Source organism: Camelus bactrianus, chromosome 28, assembly GCF_048773025.1.
Source record: "Camelus bactrianus isolate YW-2024 breed Bactrian camel chromosome 28, ASM4877302v1, whole genome shotgun sequence".
NCBI lineage: Eukaryota > Metazoa > Chordata > Mammalia > Artiodactyla > Camelidae > Camelus > Camelus bactrianus.
In genome coordinates this window covers 15,423,267-15,445,273 of record NC_133566.1, presented here as the reverse complement: position 1 = coordinate 15,445,273, position 22,007 = coordinate 15,423,267, and the positions used below count along the sequence as shown (strand labels likewise).

The 22,007-nt window shown below is 55.2% G+C and overlaps 1 protein-coding gene across 2 annotated transcripts; it reads left to right on the top strand.

Moving 5' to 3' along the window:
• The first annotated feature begins 1,158 nt into the window (after positions 1–1,158).
• Positions 1,159–21,487, top strand: ZAP70 (zeta chain of T cell receptor associated protein kinase 70). Of its 2 annotated transcripts, XM_074354495.1 has the most exons (14): positions 1,223–1,313; positions 1,569–1,644; positions 9,947–10,396; positions 11,134–11,294; positions 15,335–15,473; positions 15,573–15,654; positions 15,738–15,784; positions 16,011–16,062; positions 16,704–16,896; positions 17,370–17,576; positions 19,210–19,402; positions 19,495–19,635; positions 19,732–19,844; positions 21,070–21,487. In XM_074354495.1, the coding sequence occupies exons 2-14, from the start codon at positions 1,636–1,638 to the stop codon at positions 21,191–21,193; spliced, it is 1,911 nt and encodes a 636-aa protein (XP_074210596.1). In that variant the 5' UTR covers positions 1,223–1,313; positions 1,569–1,635; the 3' UTR covers positions 21,194–21,487. The 2 variants fall into 2 exon arrangements, with proteins under 2 accessions (XP_010957349.2, XP_074210596.1); XM_010959047.3 differs by lacking the exon at positions 1,569–1,644 and having other exon boundaries at positions 1,159–1,313.
• The last annotated feature ends 520 nt before the right edge of the window (positions 21,488–22,007 follow it).

Here is a 22,007-nt window from a genome sequence, read left to right as displayed (position 1 = left end):
TTGATGTAGGAGAAAAGAATCCCAGCCTGGAGCTTAGAAAAAAGATTTCCTGAGTAGGGAAGCGGGTTCAGGGAACTGGGAGGCAGTAGAGAGCAGGGGAGAGGGTTCCAGGAAAGGGGATCTGGGGTAAAGCATGGAGGAAACAGCGGGCCGGCTGGGGAGCTGAGCCCACTTCCCCCAGGGCAGAGACCCCAGAGGAGAGGTTCTTGTGGTCTCAAGAGTAGGCCAAGGACAGCCCCACGCAGGTCCCTGGGGCTCCTTAGGTGGCAAGCCACTGAAGAGGTGCCCACGTGCCCAAGAGAGCAAGGAAATGGGGGTGAGAGAGCCCCTGAGGCCTGGGGGGAGATGGGGCGGGGTGGACGCCAGGACAGGGGCCGGCCTGCAACAGCTCTGTGGGGCGCTGAGGGAGCAGATGTGAGGTGTGGTCGATGGTCAGAGGGTGGGCGAGTGTGAGGAGGAAAAAAGGATGAGGAAGAGGCCGTGAGCAGCACAGGAGGTGGTGAGCAGCCAGATGCAGGGTGGGAGGCCGGACTGGGCTGGGTGCTGGGGGACACACTGTCTCCATGTCTTGATGATATGACCGACCCCCTTTAGAGTCCTCCCAACACCCCCAGGCTCCTCTGTGTAGACGGTGTCCAGGCTGCGGCCCTCCCAGCCCTGGTCTCCCTGGTGGCTCAGCTGCTCCCTCATCTAGCCTGTGAACCATTCGAGGGCAGGGACAGGGCTGTCGCTGTTGTCCTGATGTCTGGCACACAGTAGGTGCTCTGAACCCTTGCGGTGTGGACCTGCATGTAGGTTTCTTCTCTTGCCAGCTTTCACCTGCCTGTGGAATAAATAAGTCACTCATATGAGCAGTTTAGCCAGGGACAGGCCCGGGGTCCATCCCTCCTTGGAGGGGGAAAGAGGGGCATTCCAGTTTCCAGTGAGTCCGGGGGATCCCCCTCCCACCGCCACTTCCCCACCCCGATTCCGGCACACAGCTCTCCCTTCTCCCCAGGTTTGGGGGAAGCTGTTGGAATCATCATTCTTGTACCACCCCTGCGGGCAGCTAGCCTCAGTTCCCCCCACTGCTGGGGCAGGCTCTGCTTGGCCCCGGAAATGCCCTCTGCCCTCCCCAGAGCACGTGGCCTGCGATTTTCCTTGAACACAGCACTTTGTGACTTTGACGTCAACTTCAAACACAGCCCCCTTTCCTGTCTTCGCATCAAGGAAATAGACTGAGTTTCAGAGAAACCCGCCGTGAAGAACACATCAGGCCTTCAGGGCCAGGTCCCTGCCCAGCTAGGACCCCCGTGCTCTGCTGGTGTGTCCAGGTGAGTGGCCGTCCTCCAGCCTTCTGCCTCTGTCTGGCCAGCACGGCCACCGCAGGGGCTTCCGGGGCAGCTGGCAGAGGGTGAATCAAATTCCCCTCCCCACCCCAACTCTGAGTGAGAAACCTGGTGGAGTGTGACCTCCTTACACCTTGCTGGGGTGTATGAGGGGGTGGTTAGCCAGTGGGGGCCTCAGGCTGGGGGCTCAGGCTGCAGAGAAACCCACGTTGGTTTCTTGGGCTCCAATTCTTCATCTAGAACCAGCTGTCTTTTGGCTTTGGGACTAGAGACCTTGCAGGTGGCTCGTGCCTCAAAACCCATCAGCATGTCCCAGGTAAGTCCTGCCTGAGGGAGCAGTTCTGGGCTGCTGTCTGCAGGGGTGGCCTGGGTCTGGTGGAGGAGGACAGAGTCAGGAGGACACTGAGGGGACCAGAAGGGCTGTAGGGCTGTGGTGGGTGGTGTCCAGCTGGAGGAGGAAACAGACATGGCTTGTGGCCACCCTGAAGGAAGCAGGTCTCCCTTTAGAGGGTCAGCCGAGTGGTAGTGGACACAAATATCCAGGGGCCAAAGAGATGACTGCTCAGTCCCTGGCCTCCCGCTGGGCCCCATCAGGGCAGCAACCTTGGCTCCAGGAAGCAGAGAAACCTTCAGAGAAAGCAATGTGTGCTCTGGCCCCCAGGCCTGTGAGTATGAGGGTGGTTCAACAGGGCCGTGAACTTGAACATCAAAATGCGGTTGATTGCCATCAGGGGACCCAGGGCAGGCTCTAGCCACTTGTAGAGGAGCTCAGGTTAAAGAGGAAGCCGGAGAGGTGGAGGAGCAAACAGCTCGAATCCTGCTCAATTGCTGTGTATCCTTGGCAAGTTGCTTGGCCTCTCTGAACCTCAATTTGCGGATCTGTTAAAAGCAGATGCAAATACTGGCACCTAGTAGGTCCTTGTCTCCTAACTGTTGGGTGAAATGTTGGGAGATATCCTAGGCAGTAAATGGTCTCAGCAGGAAGGAACAGGCGTTCATGTGGTGAACGGCTCAAGACCAACTTCTCTCCACTTGACCCAGCCAGGGCAGCAAGCACACAGTAGGTGCTTATAAAGCTCTGACTCTTTGAATAAAGATTAGAGTCAGGGACTCCTTGAGCGGAAAGTCCATGGGCTACACCTGTGAGGGCCCTTCTCCTGCCAATACAGAGCTACTTTTCCCTGTTTTCGCCAGTCCTTCAGCCTCACCGCTCAGCCCTGGCGGGGACGTGGGTCAGGCAGGCAGCCTGGGTGGTGCTTCAGTGTACACTCTGGAGCTAGGAAGCCGAATCGAGTCCTGGCTCGGCTACCTCCTGGTTGTGCTTTGTGACTTTGGGCAAGTCCCTCCTGCTCTTTGTCCTCATGTCCCAAATCCACAAATCTGCCACTCACAGGGTTGTCTGGTGGGGATTAGGCGGGTGAATTGATCTAGAGTGCCTGGCACCACACGGTGGGTGCAGTACAAGCATAGCGCTGCAGTCCTAATGAGCATCACTAGCTCTGGGTGGTCTCCTAGCTCCCCAAGACTCTCTGGGGGGGGGCTGTAGCAACCAGACCTCTCCACGCTGGCCACTCCCTGCCTCACCCCAAAGCCTAGGGTTAAGGAAGTACTTCTCAGCCGGAGTCAGTTTTGCCTTCCCTGCTCCACTGAGGACGTTTGATAATGTCTGGAGACATTTCTGGTCACGATTCAGGGAGCGTTACTGACATCTAGTGAAATGGAGACCAGGGATGCCGCTGAACACCCTGCAATGTGCGGATAGCACCATGCTGTCCCCACTGTCGGGCTCTGTCTTCCCCACTCATCCCACCTTTTCCGTCCCCTAAGCCATTTCCCATCTCCCTTTTACAGTCACAGAGCCTGACACCCAGAGAGGGATAGCTCCTTGCTGAGGTCACACAGCCCTAGAACCCCAGCAGCAGAGGTTGGGGTTGGGGGTGGGGACTGGTCTTGTGGCATTGTTTGGCCAACAGAGTCTGCTGGATCTGAGGACCAGCCTCTTACCTGCCAACAGCCCAGCACTCTGTGCCCTGACAGTTGAGGGCAGCTCAAAGTGCGGTGACACCTGGGCCAGGCTAGGGTGGGAGCCCTGGGGACCCAGCACAGAGCCGTGGATTCTGCTCTCCTAATGGACATTTACTAGAGTGATTAGTGCTGGCTTCTGGGCCAGAGAGACCTGGGTTCACATCCTGACTGCCACTTGCAGGCCACATGATTCTGAACTTAATGTCAACCTTTCTGAGCCTCAGTTTCTTTAGCTGAGGAATGGGGATAGCAGTTCCCATTCAGTGGAGTTGATGTGAGGGTTAATGCTCGGCAGAGGTGTAGAAAAGCCTCTGGCACAGAGGCTATTGTTGCTGTTGCCTGTTTGGCAAATACTTGTTTGGGGGAAGCAGGGGCTGCAGTGAAAACAAGACAGGCAAGGCTCTGCCCTGGGGAGCTCAGCCTGGTCAGAGACAGAAGAGCAAACAGTGCCCATACTTGGCCATCGGGGCTGTGATGTGGGAGGATGGTCTCTGGGAGAACTGAGGAGGTGCCTGACCCAGCTGTGCAGGGAGGGGTGGAAATTACAGAACACTTCTGGGTGGAGGGGACAGCTAAGGGGACCTAAAGCATGTGGCCAGAAGGGTGTAGGTGCTGTTCCAGGCAGAGGGAACAGACTGTGCAAAGTCTCCTCCCCTCTGCCACCACTGGTTAGTGGAGGAAGCCTCTAGGTCACCATTCACTCTTCTTTCCCAAGGAAGCCCCCACAGTCCCTCAACCCTCATCAGGCGGCCAAATTCCAAGGCCCCGCAGAGGTGCCTCCACCCATCACAGCAGCTGCATACCTTCTCAGGTACCCAGTACTGCTAGCCTCTGGCACACCTTGTATGTTTACTGGGCACCTACTATGTGCCTGGCTGGTATAGGCAGGTGAACAAGACAATCTCCACTCTCACCGAGCTTACATTTTAGCAGAGGACACAGGTCCTATGTCAACAAGTATCATCACATTTTCGGTGGTGAAGAATAACACTGGGTCGGATCTAGAGAGGAGGGGAGGCAATTTTAGAGAGGGAGGTCAGGGAAGGCCTCGTGGAGGAGGTGACATTTACACAGAGACTCGAATGAAGTGAGGGATGTTGGGGGAAGAGTGTTTAGGCAGAGGGAACAGCCAGTGCAAAGGCCCTGAGGTTGGACCGGGCCTGATTTGTTCCAGTGCCCTGAACAAGAAACATAAGGAGGCCCGAGGGGCTGGTGGGGAGTGAGTGAGGGCAAGGAGGTGAGGGAGCAGGTTGTGCAAGGCCTTGGGGGCCGCTGTGGGATCTGGGCTTTAACCCTGAGTGAGGTGGGAGTCCCAGAGGACTGTGAGCAGAGGAGGACATGACAGGACAAGGGCAGGCCAGACCCCATGCTAAGCGCTTGGTGAGACTTATCTCACGGAACCCCTGCAACCCCCCAGTGTTGGGCACCTTCGGTGGCCACACTTTCCAGGTGTGGTCTGGTGAGCTCAGTTCCCTGCTCAGGACCACGCTGCTGCCGCCCAGTAGATCCATGATCAAATCTGGTGCCCTGGTGTCCGGAGAAAGATAAGAAGGCGCCTGTCGCCATCCATGGCACAGTGCTAACTGCTGTCACCGTGACTCGGACTGTAACCAAGGTGGCATTTTGTTGGCTGACAAATGTCTGTGCTGCCTCTGTTGTTGGCTGGTGGGCTGAAGAGCAGGAAATGTGGCTTTTGCAGCGAACTGGGGGGTCTCAGGCAGAGGACTGGGGGTCAGTGAGAGGAGGGGCGGTAAGGGGCTGTGGCCCTATCCCAGCAGTGCCTTGGGTGGGGGCGCTTTGGGGGTCTGGCTGAGGGTGGCACACGGGACCTCCAGGCCTGGCTGCTGCCACTCCCGCCTCCCACCTCACCACCACCGCATCTAGTTGGATCAGCTCATTCTCTTGGTAGCTGGACTGCCTCAGTCTCCCCTCTGGTCTCTCACGGTAGATATTTAACTGGGGCTTTTGATGCTCAGAGTATATTCTGTGGAACAGGAGAGCTTCAAGGCCCTGCTACACAGGTATGGGGATTAAACAAGTGTGGGATTAAACAAGTGTGGGATTAAACAAAGCCAGAAAGGGTCCTTCCGTGCACACCTTCTCAGAGCCTTAAATATGCTAATATGCTTTCCACAGCTTTAGAAAACATACTTGATCACTTGGCTCTGTTTTTCTTTGAAGTATGTTTGGGGCACTATGTGTGTCTAGACCAGATATAACTCAACCCTGCCTTTCCCCCAAAAGGACGCTTGAAACGTGGAATTTCAGGCCGAGCTGTCTGGCCAAGGATCAAAGTTTTCTTCCCTCCTCCCAAGGCCTGGGCTGTGAGAATGAGGCCAGGCCCGTGGTCTCCCGGGGAGCTGTGAGCTCTGGGGAGGCCGGGTGAGGATCTCTGAACTCATGAGGAGCTTGCAAGCTCGGGGTGAGCGGAGGGGGTCAGTCCAGGGGTCGGATGTCTCGTGGTGAACACTTCTGGGAAAGCCATACAGTCTGCGGGTACACGGCTCAGGATAGACATCTGACCCTCCCGGACGCTGTGGGCGGCCAGGGTCCTCTGAAAGCCGTTGTTACTGTTGTCAGCAGTGAGACAGGGAGGTGGGGCTAAAGCTACGAAAGCTCCTGCCTCTGGGACACCTTGGTCTCAGGTCCAAGGTCGCCAGTCTTGGCTTCTGGCTCTGGACTGGATCCCAAAGGCCAGCCTCTCCCCATTCCTGCTTCTGCACTAACCTGCCTCTGGCCACCCAGGCTGCACCTGCGGCCACCGGGGCGGAGCTTCTCAAACTGTGTTGTCGGTAGTTTCCTGCCACAGTTTCCTGCCCCAGAGACCGGTTTCACTACCCCCACCCTCCCCGTGGCCCCTGGACAGACATGCACTTTGCTGCCTTATCTGTGTCCTGATGCTCTGCGGGGAGCGGAGCTGTGAGTCTGTGAGGCAGGGCTGGCTGGATTGGAGGGGCGGAGAGGAGTGAGGAGGGCATAGCATGGATACAAGTATGGAAGCAGACTTGAAGGAAGGCAGCGTGGCTGGAGCAGAGGGAGGGCTGAGGAATTTAGTTAGATTCAATGATGTAGGCAGGAGGGAGCCACAGTAGTTTCTTGAGTAAGGGAGGCCTTGGGGAAGAATTGCCTAAAAGCAACTTGCAGACCCCAGAGCTCAGCTCAAGCGGGAAATAGACTGTGGGGTTCAGCCGACCACAGGCATCATGTGAGTTAGATATGGATCTCCGGTTTTATTAATAGAAACAGCTGATGGAGATCAAAGGAGGTGATGGCAGCACAAACTGCCCTCAGGAGAGAGATCTGGACTACATGAGTGGGAGTGGCAGCATGAGTAGCCACAGACAGGATGGCCCAAGCTGGGGACAGGGGCTGAGGAAAGAGAGAGAGCAGGAACCACAGGAGAGGGAGGCGGCAAGTCAGGGCGTTCATGAAGGACCTGAGAGCCATGATGTTCAAGCGGGGGGAGGGGGTCACGGTGTCCATTACTCAGGTGACCCAGCCTTGCTAAGTGCTTCCCTGGTGCCCATCTGGTGGTGACATCAGTGCTGCCCACAGCTGGAGAGCAGCCTGGTGGGGGTGAGGGGAACAGATTGTGAGGCTGGATGAGACAGAGAGAATGGAGGAAGAGAGGCAGGCGTGTAGACAAGCCCTCTCTCCTTTTTCAGTTATTATTTTTAGTGCTTGGTGTGTCTATACCTTCCAGCTCCCTTTTCCCCCTTTAATTAAAAAAAATTAAGGTGTCATTTACATACAGTAAAATTCACCCTTTTTAGTGAAAAATATTGTGAGGTTTGATAAATGTCTACAGCCGGGGAACTACCATCTCAATCAAGATATAGACGAGTCCCCTGTATTCCTTCATGCCCCTTTGTAGTCAGTCCACACCCCTGCCCCTCCCTCCCCACCAGGCCTGCGGGCCTCCGGCAGCCACTCTGTGTTCGACAGTTTTGAATGGGATCAGATGGTTTGTAGCCTTTTGAGCCTGGCTCCTTTCACTAAGCATGAAACCTCTGAGATTCACTCATGTTGTGTTTATCAGCACTTCCTTCCATTTGACGGCTGAATCGTGTCCCACTGGAGGGACCATTCATCTGTTGAGAAACATTTGATCTGTTCCCAAATTTTGGCAATTGTGAATAGAGCTGCCATAAACATTCCTGTGCAGGTTTTTGTATGAACATGTTTCTCTAGGATGAATACCTAGGAGCCCTCATGACTGTTTAAACACTCTTATGAAATAGTGACCTGCATCTCCAGGTGGGGCACAGAGGCAGTCCCTGCTTAACCACCTGCCTGTAACTACTGGGACATTCAGGACCCCCTGCCCCAACGCTGGCCCTCCCAACCCTGGTGTCTGGTTAGAATGCAGATTCTATCCCCTCCTTCGGCTGCCCTGGTTCAGACCTCACCTGATTCCCACTCTAGTATCTTCTGCTCAGCAGCAGTGCCCATCCTTGCATGTCCCTGAACACCCAGGGAGAGGCAGCCTTTCTCTATCCACAAAAGCTTTCTTTGCAACCCCTGCTTACAATTGTTTAACTAAGAAGGGTACTCCAGGACCCTTTCTTGAACACACGTCTATGCCTGGGTGGCCTTGCTGAGCCCATTTTAGTAGAGAAAGGACCAGAAACTGTTATGGGGAGATCATTTTTTTCAACATTATATACAAACTTACACATATATAGAAAATGGGAAAAATTAGTTGTACAAATTATCCACCCCTTAGATTCTACAATTGACATTTTGCTATATTTGCATTATCACGTACAGCTGATATGCATTATTATCAGGATTCCGTATCTGCCAATTGCCTACTTGCTAAAATTTATTTGTAACTCTAAAACTAATGCTCACTGCACATTCACAGTCATTTGAGGGTGTGTGCAGAGTGGTGAGAAATTTGAGTCAACAGACCTGCTTGTTCCTGCTGAGGTTGAACAAGGCGATGCTCTGCCTTCTGGTTTCAGCTCACACTGTAAACAAGTATCCTGCTCACAGTCTATTCAGTGTCACATTTTTGTGCTTTTAGTTGGTGATTTTACTGTTTAAATGACCCCCCAGGGGCAGTGCTGAGGTGTTGTCTAGTGTCCTAAGTGCAAGAAGGCTGTGCTGTGCCTCACAGAAAAAGTACGTGTTGGATAAGCTTAAAGTTAGGGTGTTAACCAAGAGTTCAGTGTTAATGAATCAACAATATAATTGAACAAGGTGTCTCTAAACAGAAGTACACATAAAATAAGGTCATGTGCCAATCTGTTGATGAAAATGTTGTGACCAGAGGCTTGAAGGAACCTAACTCCAGATTTCTTCTAGAAGCAATCACACAGTACTTACTAATTCAGTGTTTACAGGAATTTTATAGAAATATTGTGAGTAACAAGACTCAGTTGTACCAATCTACTTACCCATCCATCCATCCATGTCATTTTTTGGATGCCTTTCAAAGTAAATTACAGTCATCAGTACCCATCACACCTAAATATTTCTGCATGCAGATCTCTGACTAGGGTTCAATATTTTATGCTTCTTTTTAAATTGAGGGGCCCAAATACAATGAAATGAACAAACCTTAAGTTGGTACATTCTCTGAATTTTGAGCAATTCAGACACCTGTGTAGCCCAATGCTTATCGAGACATGGGACATCACCATCACCCCAGAAAGTTGCCTCACCAGATACCTATTTATCTAAAGGTCCTTAATTCCTTTGCCCCACATAGGGTCATACTTTCCCATCACACACTTCATTTTGTTTAGTGGCTGTATCAAAGTTCACATTGGAGTAAAATCCTAATATATTCAACCAGTCCTCCACTAATGGATATTCAGATTAGTTTATGCTTTCTAGAAACTGGGTCATGAAGGCAGAGGGAGCAGGGAAAGGGGAAATTTCTAAGGCTGTGGGGAAAGGGTCAGTGGGAAAAGAGAGGGGAAGGCTAACAGAGTCAATTCCTTTGATTAGCAAAGGTTGTTCCAGCTTCAGGGATCTTCGAACTTGCTGTTCCCTCCGCCTGACGTGCTCTTCCATGCTCTTTGAGAAGTGGGTCGGATCTCAGGTCAAATGCTACCTCCGCAAAGAATGTGACCATCCCAGCTACAGTAGTCTCTTCCCAATCAGTCTCACACGACTTATTTCCTTTAAAATACCTCAGTCTGTAATGATTATTTTGGCTCTTTCCTTTTATGTTTACTGCATCCTCCCGCCCCCCACCCCGCTCTCAGACTGCTACCTGAAGGAGGGTAGGGACCGTGTCTGTCTTATTCACGCATATCTCCAGTACTAGCCTGAAACACAGAATTCAACATGCGTTTGGTAGATGAATGAATGGTTCCAGGTGCTGGTGTGCTGGGGCCAGTGAGGGTGTCCGGGCGCTCCGCACTAGGTCTGAAAAGTCAAAGGGTGGTTTGCGACCCCCCATTCTGAGTCCAGCAGGGCGGGGCTCCTCTCAAAATTGACTTTGGCACAAATTCCGCTCTGAACGCTAAGCAGGCCAAGCTCTGCCGCACGGGTGCCCTTCAACGCGTGGGCCTAATGGTCGGGTTCAGGAAGGGAAACCGAGGCCCTGATGTATCCCCAACCCCGCTCTTAACCCACAGGGTCTGGAGAGGCGCAGGAGCGCGCCACCGCGCAGGGCGGCGGCGGCGATGCCGGACCCCGCAGCGCACCTGCCCTTCTTCTACGGCAGTATCTCGCGCGCCGAGGCCGAGGATCACCTGAAGCTGGCGGGCATGGCCGACGGGCTCTTCCTGCTGCGCCAGTGTCTGCGCTCGCTGGGCGGCTATGTGCTCTCGCTCGTGCACGACGTGCGCTTCCACCACTTCCCCATCGAGCGCCAGCTCAATGGCACCTACGCCATTGCGGGCGGAAAGGCGCACTGCGGCCCCGCCGAGCTCTGCGAATTCTACTCGCGCGACCCCGACGGGCTGCCCTGCAACCTGCGCAAGCCGTGCAACCGGCCGTCGGGGCTCGAGCCGCAGCCCGGGGTCTTCGATAGCCTGCGGGATGCCATGGTGCGCGACTACGTGCGTCAGACTTGGAAGCTGGAGGTGAGAGCGCGCTGACCCAGGGGCAAGCCTTGGGAGGGCGTGGCCGGAGGGGGCGGCTCTTTGGAGGGCGGGGCTGGAGGGAGGGTCTTGGGACGGCAGGGTCGAGGAGGGCGGGCCCTGGTGGCCGGCAGAGCAATGGGAAAGCGGTCGTCCTCGCCAGTTTGCCTTTTGTGGTGCTGCGTCCGATTTGGATGCTGGAGGGATGGGGCCTGGTTGCGGGCGGGACTTGGGAGGAGGCCTCGAAGCAGGGGCTTGAGCGATGCTCTGGTGCTTGTCCAAGCCAGATGTGAAGATCTAGGTCGAGGAAGGTGGAGGTCGCGCTGAGTCCGAGGGGGCGAGGCTTGGGCTGGAAGCGGGGCCTGAGAGGATGGTGGGGGTGGTGCCCTGGGGTAGGTCGGTGGAAGGGCGGTGGGTTGTGGTCTTTGGCACTCTGTACTACACCACTGTGGGGGATTACCAGTGTTAGATTTTCAAGCAGGAGATGAATTTAGGGCCGGCTAGAAGGCAGGGCCTGGGCCGCGGCCCTGGATGGGCCGGGCCTGGACGGATTGGTGCAGGACCGTGGAGATGGGCAGGGGCTGTCTATCCTCAACCACCTAAACGACTCACCTAGGTGCTCCAGGGTGAGTGGAGTGTCTCATGGGGACGAGGCAATTGGGAGGGTACAGGAGATGGAAGAGGGTTCCTGTGGCTGCGCACTTGGCGACACTTACAAGTCTTCACCCTTCCTTCCCTAGGGCGATGCCCTGGAGCAGGCCATCATCAACCAGGCCCCCCAGGTGGAGAAGCTCATTGCCACCACGGCTCACGAGCGGATGCCCTGGTACCATAGCAGCCTGACGCGCGAGGAGGCTGAGCGCAAACTCTATTCAGGCTCGCAGACCGACGGCAAGTTCCTGTATGTGAGGCTTGGGGCCTGGAGCTTTGGGGAATTGGGACTGGGGCTTGTTGCCCGTAACCCTGGAGGCTGGGGCAGATCTCAGTGTGCCGGTGGGCGGTGAGGGGTGTGTCTGTGCTCACAAGTGCGTGTGGGTAGTGCTTTTCTGAGTGTGCAAAGGGACATGACTGGGGAAAGAGGAGCAGTGGTGAGTACTCCAGGGCTGGATGGCCGGGATCGGAATCCAGCCTCTACTGCTTACCAGCTGGGGACGCTGGGCAAGTTTCCAATATCCCTGCTTGGTTTTCCTCTCGCGCAGTCAGCAGATATTTACTGAATAGCTGCTGTGTGCCAGGCAGTGTTTCAGGCTCTGAGGACGTGGCAGTGAACAAAACAGACACAAATTCCCGTCTTTTTGGAGCTGGTAGACCAAAAAACGATGGTGAATCGATAAAATATAGAGTATGTCAGATGGCGGTGAATGCCGAGTAGGGAGGGGGTTGGTTGTAAGGTGCGCTTAGGTGACCAGAAAAGGCCTCTCTGATCAGGTGGCTTTTCATTAAAGAATGGGACAGGGGGAGGAATGAGCTGTGAGCGCTCTGGGAGAAGCTGTTCCTGACAAGTACATAGACCAGGAGGCAGGTTCTTGGCGTGTTCGAGAAGCAACAAGGAGGCCAGTGTGCTTGGAGTCGAGTAAGTGAAGGCTGGGGTGGGAGGAGGTGAGGGCAGGGAGGTGACTTTGGCTTTGACCCTGAGTGAGGTAGGAGCCTGGGGAGAGTGAGAAGCATCTCCCTCTACCCACCCTGTGGATAATGGTAGCACCTGCCTTGGGGTCTGTCACAGGATTACACGAATTAAAATGTGTAAAGCAATAGTATAGTGTACTGAAAATGCACTAAATGTTAGCTCCGATTATATGTGGGTGAATGTATGTATTTCTGCCTGAGCCGCAGCTGAAGCATATGGCCGTCTGTGAGTTTGTTATTATGGAATAATCTCTGTAAAGCTGTTTAAAAACCCTGCTTGGTTCTGGCTGGGGCTGCTGCTTTCTGGTCTGGACATGGGTTCCTTTGCATAACAGATGTCAGCTGTGGCCACTCAGGCCTTGACATATAGAGAAGTGTGGTGCCTGCCTCTTTCCTGTGACCTCAGGAAGTCCAGCATCTTCCCCAAGAGGCTGTGAATGATGGAGGGCCTCCCTTCTCATGGCCTGAGATCTTGCCTGGCCGAATCTTTGCTCTCACTCACCTTCCCCAGCGCTGTTTCCTTTCCTGGGGCCAGCCCACTTGGAGGAACTGACCCTTTCCCTTGATTCCCTGACCCACGTGAGGCCTGAGATTCTGCTTCCTCATCTGCAAAGTGTGGATAATGATGGTACCTACCTCCTGGGGAGGGCTGTGAAGAGTAATTGACAAATCTGAAGAATTTAGCACTCGTTTCATAATTAATAGTAGCTCTTATTTTTATCACCATCATCAGGTTCTATATGTTATTTCAAAAGTAGAGACACAACTTGATTTCTTAGCTGGTGAGGCTATAGCTTAAGTCCAAGTTTGAATTGTAGGGACAAAGGGCTGCCACGATCTGGTGGTTTTCTGGTAAATAAAGTGGAATTTGTGGCATTGAAATATATATGGTGACTACACCAATGTCTTTGCCTGTGTGGTTCTTACCTGGGAATTGGCGGTTGCTCTTTTATGAACTCACATGTCTTTTTCCAAAGACAGTGTATCAGCCTCTTTTGTGTAACGAACCACCCTAAACTGTTGTGGCTTAAAACAACAGTCATCTATCCACGCTTGATTCAGTGGGTTGGCAATTTGGGCTTAGATCGGTGGGATGGTTCTTCAGCTGGTTTCTTTGCAGCTCACTCGTGTGGCTGCAGTCAGCTGGAGGGTTGACTGGGGCTGGATGCTCTAGGATGGCCTCCTTCACATGTCTGGCAGTTGGCAGGCAAGGGTTCCGTGGTTCTCCTTTGTGTGGCTTCTCCAACAGGCTAGTGTGGGCTCATTCCCAAGGTGGTTGCTGGGTTGCCAGGAAAAGCAAGCAAGGGCAGGCAAGCCCCACTGCTCAACCGCTTTCCAAGCTCTCCCTGTGTCCTATTTGCTAATGTCATTGGCCAAAGCAAGTCCTACTGTCCAGCCCTGATTCAAGAGATACAGAACTAGACTCCATCCACTGAGGGGGAGAAATGCCTCATGTTGTGGCTGTTATTTTCCAGTATTCCATACAAGTTTGCTGGTGAGCAGCTGAGCATTTAATTTTTGTTGTTAGTTGAAAACTTAAGGTTTTGACTTTAAGAGGTATTTTTTACTTCCCAGAAGACGAGAACTAGTAATTGGAGATGATAACCTCCAGGCCAGCCTGCTGGTCTGGTTATGGAAGTACTTCCTTTCATGGGACATTGGCGTTTCTTAGTTTGTTGTGGCATTCTCTTCTTTGCCTTTGGCTCTCCCCCGCCGCCCCCCGCCCCCCACCCTATCTGGAGAGATGTTTCCTGTCTCTCTAGGTGTCCCTGACTGCTGGGGCTAGGCTGGGAACTGTGTCAGCCCTCGCTGCATTGTTCTTCAGGGAACTTGCTGTCTGGGATGGGATGGGACATTCACAGCCGCCCCTCCATCCTTCACTCAGGTGTTGCCATGGAGATTGAAGGGATATTTCTGTCCCTTTGGCCTAAGGAAGGGCTGCAAGGTGGGCACACATCTGTCTTGTTCGCCACTATGTCCCTGTGCTTAGAACAGTGCCTGGCACATGGTCAGCATTTGGTGTTTGTCCAGTGAATGATTCCTCATGGGCAGGGCCCAGGCCCTGAGAGTTGATGCTCTGAGGGGGCCCAGCTGTGGGTCATCCATGGCTACTTCCTGCTGTGCACTGCCAGCCAGCTCTTCCATAACTCAGCTCAATCTCTTAGATTATTGGTCAGCTGCCTGCAACTTCCATGGGGCCTGAGACCCCCAGGACCAGCTGCCCCCATCTTCTGTTGGAAATTTATCCTTAACCCTGGAATAGAACCTTGTGCCAGGAACTCAAGACAAAATGTTTTGCGGGAGATGCTGACTGCTCTCACCGTGGGATGGGAGGATGCAGGCGTCTGGCTCTAACTGGCCCGCATGTGCATGTGTGTACTTGGGGCTGGTGGGGGTATGTGGTCGGGTTGGTCTGTGTGCAGACAGCTGTGTGGCTGGACAGGTTCTTACTGCACGAAGGCACCACCTTTATTATTGTAGTTGTTATTGGGGGAAGTATTTTTATTTAGTTATTTATGTTTAATGGAGGGACTGGGGAATTGAACTCAGGACCTCCTGCATGCTGAGCATGTGCTCTACCTGTGAGCTCTACCCTCCCCCCCGCTATGAAGGCACCATCTTTGAGGAGCTCCATTCCCAGTCATGGACATGGGAGATTTGTTTGTTTATTTTGGCAAAGTTACAGAAGAGGACAATCAAGGGGCTCGTTCTGTTAAAGGTCATCTGGTCCCATAACTGGTGGGTCTGTTGTGAGGACGAGGTGTCCTGTGAGCGAGCCGCGGACTTGTGCTCCCCTACACTGCTCTATGTGTAGAATCAGCTTTGTCTACCCAAGAGAATGGTCTTAAGTCTGAAGGCTGTGTGTCTCCCATGAGTGGCTCTGTGTCCATCATAGATAGAAAAATATCCTTCCATGAATGGCCAGGTGTCTCCCTGCCCTATAACACACTTATGGCCAAGTATCCAGCCAAGGGGGACTAGATGTCCCCCAAGGGATGGCCAAGTGTCCAGCTGTGGGTGGCTGAGCGTCTACCGTGGGTGGCCCAGTATTCCCCTGTGGATGGCCACATGCCTGTCCTTGGACCACTGGCAACACTGCCATTCTCCTCTCTGCTCCTCACCCCCTCCCACCCCAGCCCCACGCACGGCCTGCTACCAGTAGGTCTGGAGGTTGAGTGGGGCCTGACCTTGGCTGCCGCAGTCCCTGCCGCTTTTCTGTGAGGCTGAGGGGTGGAGAGCTCATAGGGTATGTGTGTGTGTGGGACCTGGGACCCAGGTGGTTGTCGGGGTGACATCCCCTCCTTGCCCCGCCAGGCTGAGACCCCGGAAGGAGAAGGGCACGTACGCGCTGTCGCTGATCTACGGGAAGACCGTGTACCACTACCTCATCAGCCAGGACAAGGCGGGCAAGTACTGCATTCCCGAGGGGACCAAGTTTGACACGCTCTGGCAGGTAAGCCCCCGCCCACCCTGTTGTGGGGGAGACGTTGTGGCCGGGAGCTCGGCCCCTGGGGAGGAGGGGACCCCCGGCCCTGACCTGCCCTCTGCACAGCTAGTGGAGTACCTGAAGCTGAAGGCGGATGGGCTCATCTACTGCCTGAAGGAGGCCTGTCCCAACGACAGTGCCAGCTCAGGTGAGTGGCACAGCAGGGGGCGGAGGGGCGGGGGAGCGGGAGGCCCCAGCCCCACACCCTCACTGCCCCTTCTGCTCCCCCAGAGGCCGCTGCTCCCACACTGCCAGCCCACCCGTCCACTTTCACCCACGTGAGTCAGCAGCATCGCAGAGTTGGGGCCTCAGGGGTGGAGCTTGGTGGGCAGTGGGTCCTGTTCCCAGGGTGGGGCTGGGAGCGGGGAGGGCAGGGCTGCCGTGGAAGAGAACAGGGTCCCCCAGCACTGTCCCTGGGAGTCCCCAGAGGAAGTGGGTCTTCTGAGGGGGGCTGTGTGCCCCGAGCTCAGGGCTTGCTGTCCTTTGCTGACCCATGACCTTTAGCCTCAGAGACGGATCGACACTCTCAACTCAGATGGATACACCCCCGAACCAGGTGAGGCAGCAGAGGTGGAGGTGTGAGGGGTCCATGTCAGGCCCAGAGCAGTGTCCTGGCCAGGCCCTGGGTGTGCTGGGGGAGGGGAAGGATGTGGGCCAGGCCTGACCTGCAGCGGTGGGCCTGGTTGCTCTGTGCAAACAGTGAGCCTGCAGACGTCCACATGGGCACACGCATCACGCCCACCTCTGTGTATGTGCATAGGGGTGTGCTGACAAGCACGGTAGTATACCTGGCCATGCCTGGCCACCCTGGGTACAGACACGCATCTGTTAAGCACCTACTATGTGCCGGTTATGCTCCAAGCTCATCACGTGTCTGAACTTGCCGAGGTGCATATGGCGTGACCACACAGGGGCACACATGCTTACATGTGCACACAGAGGCACATGCCTTTAGAGTCCTTTTGGACGTGGCTTCCCAGTTCACTCGCAAATGGACCAGGGGCACACACGAATGTGCACACCCACAGGAACACACACGTGTACCATCCATGTGCCGAGCACGCTCTGGATGGTGCACCCCTGCACCTTGTGGTGCTCATGCCTTGTGGCTGCCGAGGATGCCCCGCCCTCCTTGGCCCCCTGTCCCCCTCCCTGCTCCTGACTTGGGAGCTCACGCCCGTATGTGTGTGTGCCCAGCACGCCTAGCGTCCTCGGAGAAGCCGCGAACGATGCCCATGGACACAAGTGTGTATGAGAGCCCCTACAGCGACCCCGAGGAGCTCAAGAATAAGAAGCTGTTCCTGAAGCGTGAGAACCTCCTCATGGCCGACATCGAGCTCGGCTGCGGCAACTTTGGCTCAGTGCGCCAGGGCGTCTACCGCATGCGCAAGTGCGTGCTCGGGCAGCCGCCGTGTGGGGGCAGAGCAGGGAGTGGCCTCTCCAGGCCACTCACCGTGACTTCAGTTTGCCTGGGAAACAGACGCTGGGACAGGAGATTGCATGCTGGGAGATTCCCTTGGGGAGCTCAGGGGAGCAGGTCGGGGGTGGGGAGAGGTTGGGCTGAGCTGCAGAGAGTCCCCCGTTGTCCCCTGTGTTGACTGGTCATTGGATACAGGCTGCCCCCGCAGAGGGTGGCACTTTGAGCCTGTTCTTTCCAGTGAGGGGCAGTTCCAGATGAGGGACTTGGCTGTGAGCTGTTCCTAGCCCGCACTCCTGGCGGCTCAGGGCCTACAGCGAGGTCTGGGAGGCAAACCACAGCATCCACCTCACAAGTCCAGGGAGAAGAGAGGCAGGTTAGGGGGAATGAGGGGGTCGGGCGGGCCCCATGATGGCTCATGTGTGACCCTCTGTGCATTGTGGCAGGAAGCAGATCGACGTGGCCATCAAAGTGCTCAAACACAGCACGGAGAAGACAGACAAGGATGAGATGATGCGGGAGGCGCAGATCATGCATCAGCTGGACAACCCCTACATCGTGCGGCTCATCGGCGTCTGCCAGGCCGAGGCCCTCATGCTGGTCATGGAGATGGCGGGCGGGGGACCCCTGCACAAGTTCCTGCTGGGGAAGAAGTGAGCCCCTGGGGCAGCGGCCGGGTGTTTGGGGCTGGGGGCCGGGAGGCTGATCCTGTCCACCCACAGGTATGGTCCACATTATTTCCCTGTGTTCAGAGACACACTCACACCCGCCCCCTGCACCCCCTGCCATCCACACTTACACCTATGAGAGTCTGACCCTAGGTTTGACTCTCAGCTCTGCCACGGACTAGTGTGACCCCAGGTGAGTCTCTTAATTCTCCTGTGCCCCAGTTTCCTCATTTGTACCACCCTGGTGTCCCAGTATTTACCTCCGGGGGCTCTTGTGAGGATCAAATGAATTGATGTTTATTAAGTGCTCACAACAGTGCCTGGCACTGCTTGTAAGAGCTTTGTAAGTATCAGCTCTGTCGCTGTTGCTACCCCAGCTCCCTGGGCCAATTCACAGCCTACATGAAATTGCCAATGGTTGATTGACTTTGACTTAAAGCAAAGCCAGGAACGTCAGCCAGGCTGGTTTTGTATTGCCTGGTTTTGCATTTTTAAAGGTAAAAACCTGAAACAAAGACGACTATGCGGCAGAGACCATATGTGGCCTGTAAAGGCTAAATTACTTATTCTCTGGCCCTTTATAGAAAAAAATTGGCTGACCTCTAATCCAAAGAAATTACAGTTTCATTTGTCTTCCCTCTCGCCTCAAACCCTACCCTCATGACACTCATGGGGGCTCGTGACCGTGAACCTGTGCTCTCGCTGGAACACATGCCTTCCCAGCCCCTGCTCGTATACTCAGTCATTTCTCAGTGTTTTTTGGGCAATTTCTCTGGGCCAAGAACCATCATGGGCACTTGGGATTCATCAGCAAAGAGAGACAAAGCTCTCTGCCCTGAATTCTGCTTGGGGAAGAGGCTTTACATAATAATAATTAGAAGACAATGAAGTATAGAATGTGTTGGAAGATAAGTACTATGGAAAAGGGGGTTGGGAGTATCAAGGTGGGAGGTGAGAAATGAGAAGGTAAGGTTTCTGCAGACTGGGGAAGGCAGCCAGGTGCAGCTCTAGGGAAGAGCAGTCCAGGCAGAGGGCACAGCCAGTGCAAAGGCCCTGAGGTGCCTGGTGTGGTAGAAGAATCGTGAGTAGGGCCCCTTGGCTAAAGCAGAGGGAACGCAGTGGGGAGGGGGTGCTGAGGTGGGCAGGGAGGCGATGGGGCAGATGGTGCCAGGCCTTTTGGGCCATGGGGAGGACTTGGACATTTACTCTGAGTGAGATGAGAGCCCTTGGGGGTCGTAAGCAGAGAAGGGGCAGGACCTGACTCCAGTGTGGGAAGGACAGACCATGGTGGGGGTGCGGGTGAAGGCAGAGATGGCTGTTCTGGTCCAGGCTAGTGATGATGGGGGCTGGTCCAGGATGGCGAAAGCAGACGTGGAGAGGCATGAGTAAGTCTGGGAATCATAACGTATGGGGGAAATGTAAAGCGTTCTGACTGGATGAGGGCAGAGGTGTGTGCCTTTTGTTCACACTGTGTCCCCAGCCCCAGGCCTGGTACACAGCAGCTACTCAATAAGCATCTGTTGAACACAGGCTCAGCTGGTCAGAGAAGTGGGCTCTGCCTCCCTGGGGACTTGGGCTGTCCCCTCCCAGCTGTCCCCGCCTTCCCCTGCACCCCCAGGGAGGAGATCCCTGTCAGCAACGTGGCGGAGCTGCTGCACCAGGTGTCCATGGGGATGAAGTACCTGGAGGAGAAGAACTTCGTGCACCGCGACCTGGCGGCCCGCAACGTCCTGCTGGTCAACCGGCACTACGCCAAGATCAGCGACTTTGGTCTCTCCAAGGCGCTCGGTGCTGACGACAGCTACTACACCGTGAGCCCCCTGGCCCTGGGGTGCCCTGGTGGATGAGGTCAGTGGGTGGAGGGTCCGCAAGCCCTGTCCCAGCAGCATCTCCCACCCCCCAGGCCCGCTCGGCGGGGAAGTGGCCGCTCAAGTGGTATGCGCCTGAGTGCATCAACTTCCGCAAGTTCTCCAGCCGCAGTGACGTCTGGAGCTACGGGGTCACCATGTGGGAGGCCTTCTCCTATGGCCAGAAGCCCTACAAGGCAGGCGTGGGCAGAGGCGGGCAGATGGCTGGGGGCAGAGGTGTGGGGGAGGGGGCCCTGGTGACTCACACGTTCACTTGGCTCTGGCTTGAGCAGAAGATGAAGGGCCCTGAGGTCATGGCCTACATCGAGCAGGGGAAGCGGATGGAGTGCCCGCCAGAGTGTCCACCTGAAATGTACACACTCATGAGCGACTGCTGGACCTACAAGTGAGTGCCGGTGGGTGGGAGGGTCCCTGGTCTGGGGCAGGAGGTCATGGTACCCAATAGTCGTACATAAAAGACTCTCATTTCATGGCCTTTCCATCACCCGATACCTTTAGTCCCCCTGTATCTATGCTCAGCTCTCTGACACACTGACCGTACAGTGCCCCAGTGGCCCAGCACCCCAGCACCCTACTTGTGGAGGCCCAGTGCTCCAGCATCCTAAACCTCAACCCTCCACCAGCCAACACTGAACCCGATGATCCTGCAATTCTCAAAGAAGTTATTCCTCTTACCCAAAATATGATACCAATACTCAGGGGATGGCATAATACTCCACTGTATAATTCCTGTTTCCCACCAGCCAACATTCGACACTTAATTACCCAGACAGGCCAACACCGAAGCACCAGAATACTCAGTACCCCTGACCTCTGTCTGCTTGAACACCCCAAATCCTACACCATCAATATCTCCACTTCCCATCAGACAACAGGCAACATACACCCAAACAAGCTGTTTCTCTACACTGATCATGCCTTGCCTGGGCATTCCAATATTTGATACCTTTCCTGCCCTAATATCCATTATTCCACTGGCCAACATCTTTCACACTGATACCCAAATACCCAAGCAGTCCAATAAATAGACATCCTATTTATGATAAATGGATTATAAATGATCAGCCCCTCACGGCTCCAGTGTGTATTAAGCCAGCCTCCATCAGGAAACACGCAATACACCACTACCCCAGGGGGCTAGCATCTAACACCCCAATGCAACACGCGGCCATCCCACACACAGTACTATTAATGCCCCAACTCTCCACTAGCTGCAGCCATCCTCAGTACCCAGGTACGGGCAGCATACTTACACCTGTGTGAGCCCGCACCTAGCACCCAAATACCCTGGCCAAAGAAACATGCTCGGCACTTTGAAATTCACTGTTCCAGCTCCCCGTGGTCAACAGTTGTTACCCCAACATTGAGTGAGTTCCCTTCCCTAAGTCTTCACCAGTTAACACTCAGTATGTGGTCCCCCACATCCTGATATCAGCCCTTCTATTAGAAAGTACTCTCACCCCACAGAGGCGGCTCCAGTACCCAATACCCCACCACCCAGACAGCCCCACAGACTTCGACTTCCCGAGCCCCATGCCTGTCCACCCACCAGCTGACGTTGGGTTCTGGGGGTGTGGTCAGCGGCCTTGATCTCCCCTACGCCCCCGCAGGTGGGAGGACCGTCCAGACTTCCAGACCGTGGAGCAGCGCATGCGCACCTACTACTACAGCTTGGCAAGCAAGGTGGAGGAGCCCGGGGGATCTGGGAAGGGGGCGGAGGCTGCCAGTGCCTGAGTCCCAGCCTGCCTAGGACCTGCAGTCTGGCTGGGCCCAGCTCACTTCCTCTCCTCCTCTCCCCCACCAACTGGGCTCCGCCAAGGGGGCGGCTGAGGTCCCAGGCCCACACTGTCACCCGTCCCCTCTGGCTGGGGCAGGAGGGAAGACCCGGGCAGGGTGGGCCTGAGCTGAGACGTGTTACTTACAACAAGGACCCTCCTTCCTCTGGGCCCTGAAGGGCAGACTCTGGGAGTCCTCCGGTGTCAAGAAGACCTCAGCCATTGTAATAAACTCAGCTTCTCTCTTAAACAAGAGTCCCTCATCTTTCTGGGCTGAGGGTGGGATTAGGGAAGGGGCTGGGTTCTCACAAAGGATCCTTGAGAAGTGCCTGGAAGCAGCTTTTCTAGTGTGGGTCTGGGGCCTGGTTTTTCCATTTCTCTCCCTGGAACTTCTTCATGTGAGGGAGGGGCTGTGGCCGGTGAGCCTGCGGGCCGAGCTGAGGGGCTGCGTGCACTGCTGGCCTCAGCTTCCCGACCCTTGTGGACCGCGTGAGACACGTGCGGTCCGGGCCCACGGCATGTTAGCATCACCTGAGGAGATTCGAACACGCGCCGCCCCGCCCCCACCCACGCCCCAGCCCTGGTGCCTTTCCAAGTCTCCTCAGGTGATTCTATCATTCAGGCCCCACCCTCCTCAGCAAGATTTTCATCACCGGGTGCTCTTAGGGAAGAGGTCAGTCCTGCTCGGGAGAAGACCTGCCTGCATGCTCTTGCTGCCTCAGTGTCTCCACATGGAAGTGGGGTGTGGGAGCACAGAACCCAACAGGTCGGGG

What these genes read in the sequence shown, in the direction of transcription:
- ZAP70 (XM_074354495.1), top strand. An exon ending in GTCAGACTTGGAAGCTGGAG is followed by an intron (nt 10,397 to 11,133) that starts GTGAGAGCGCGC and finishes TTCCTTCCCTAG; the next exon opens with GGCGATGCCCTGGAGCAGGC. An exon ending in CAGACCGACGGCAAGTTCCT is followed by an intron (nt 11,295 to 15,334) that starts GTATGTGAGGCT and finishes TTGCCCCGCCAG; the next exon opens with GCTGAGACCCCGGAAGGAGA.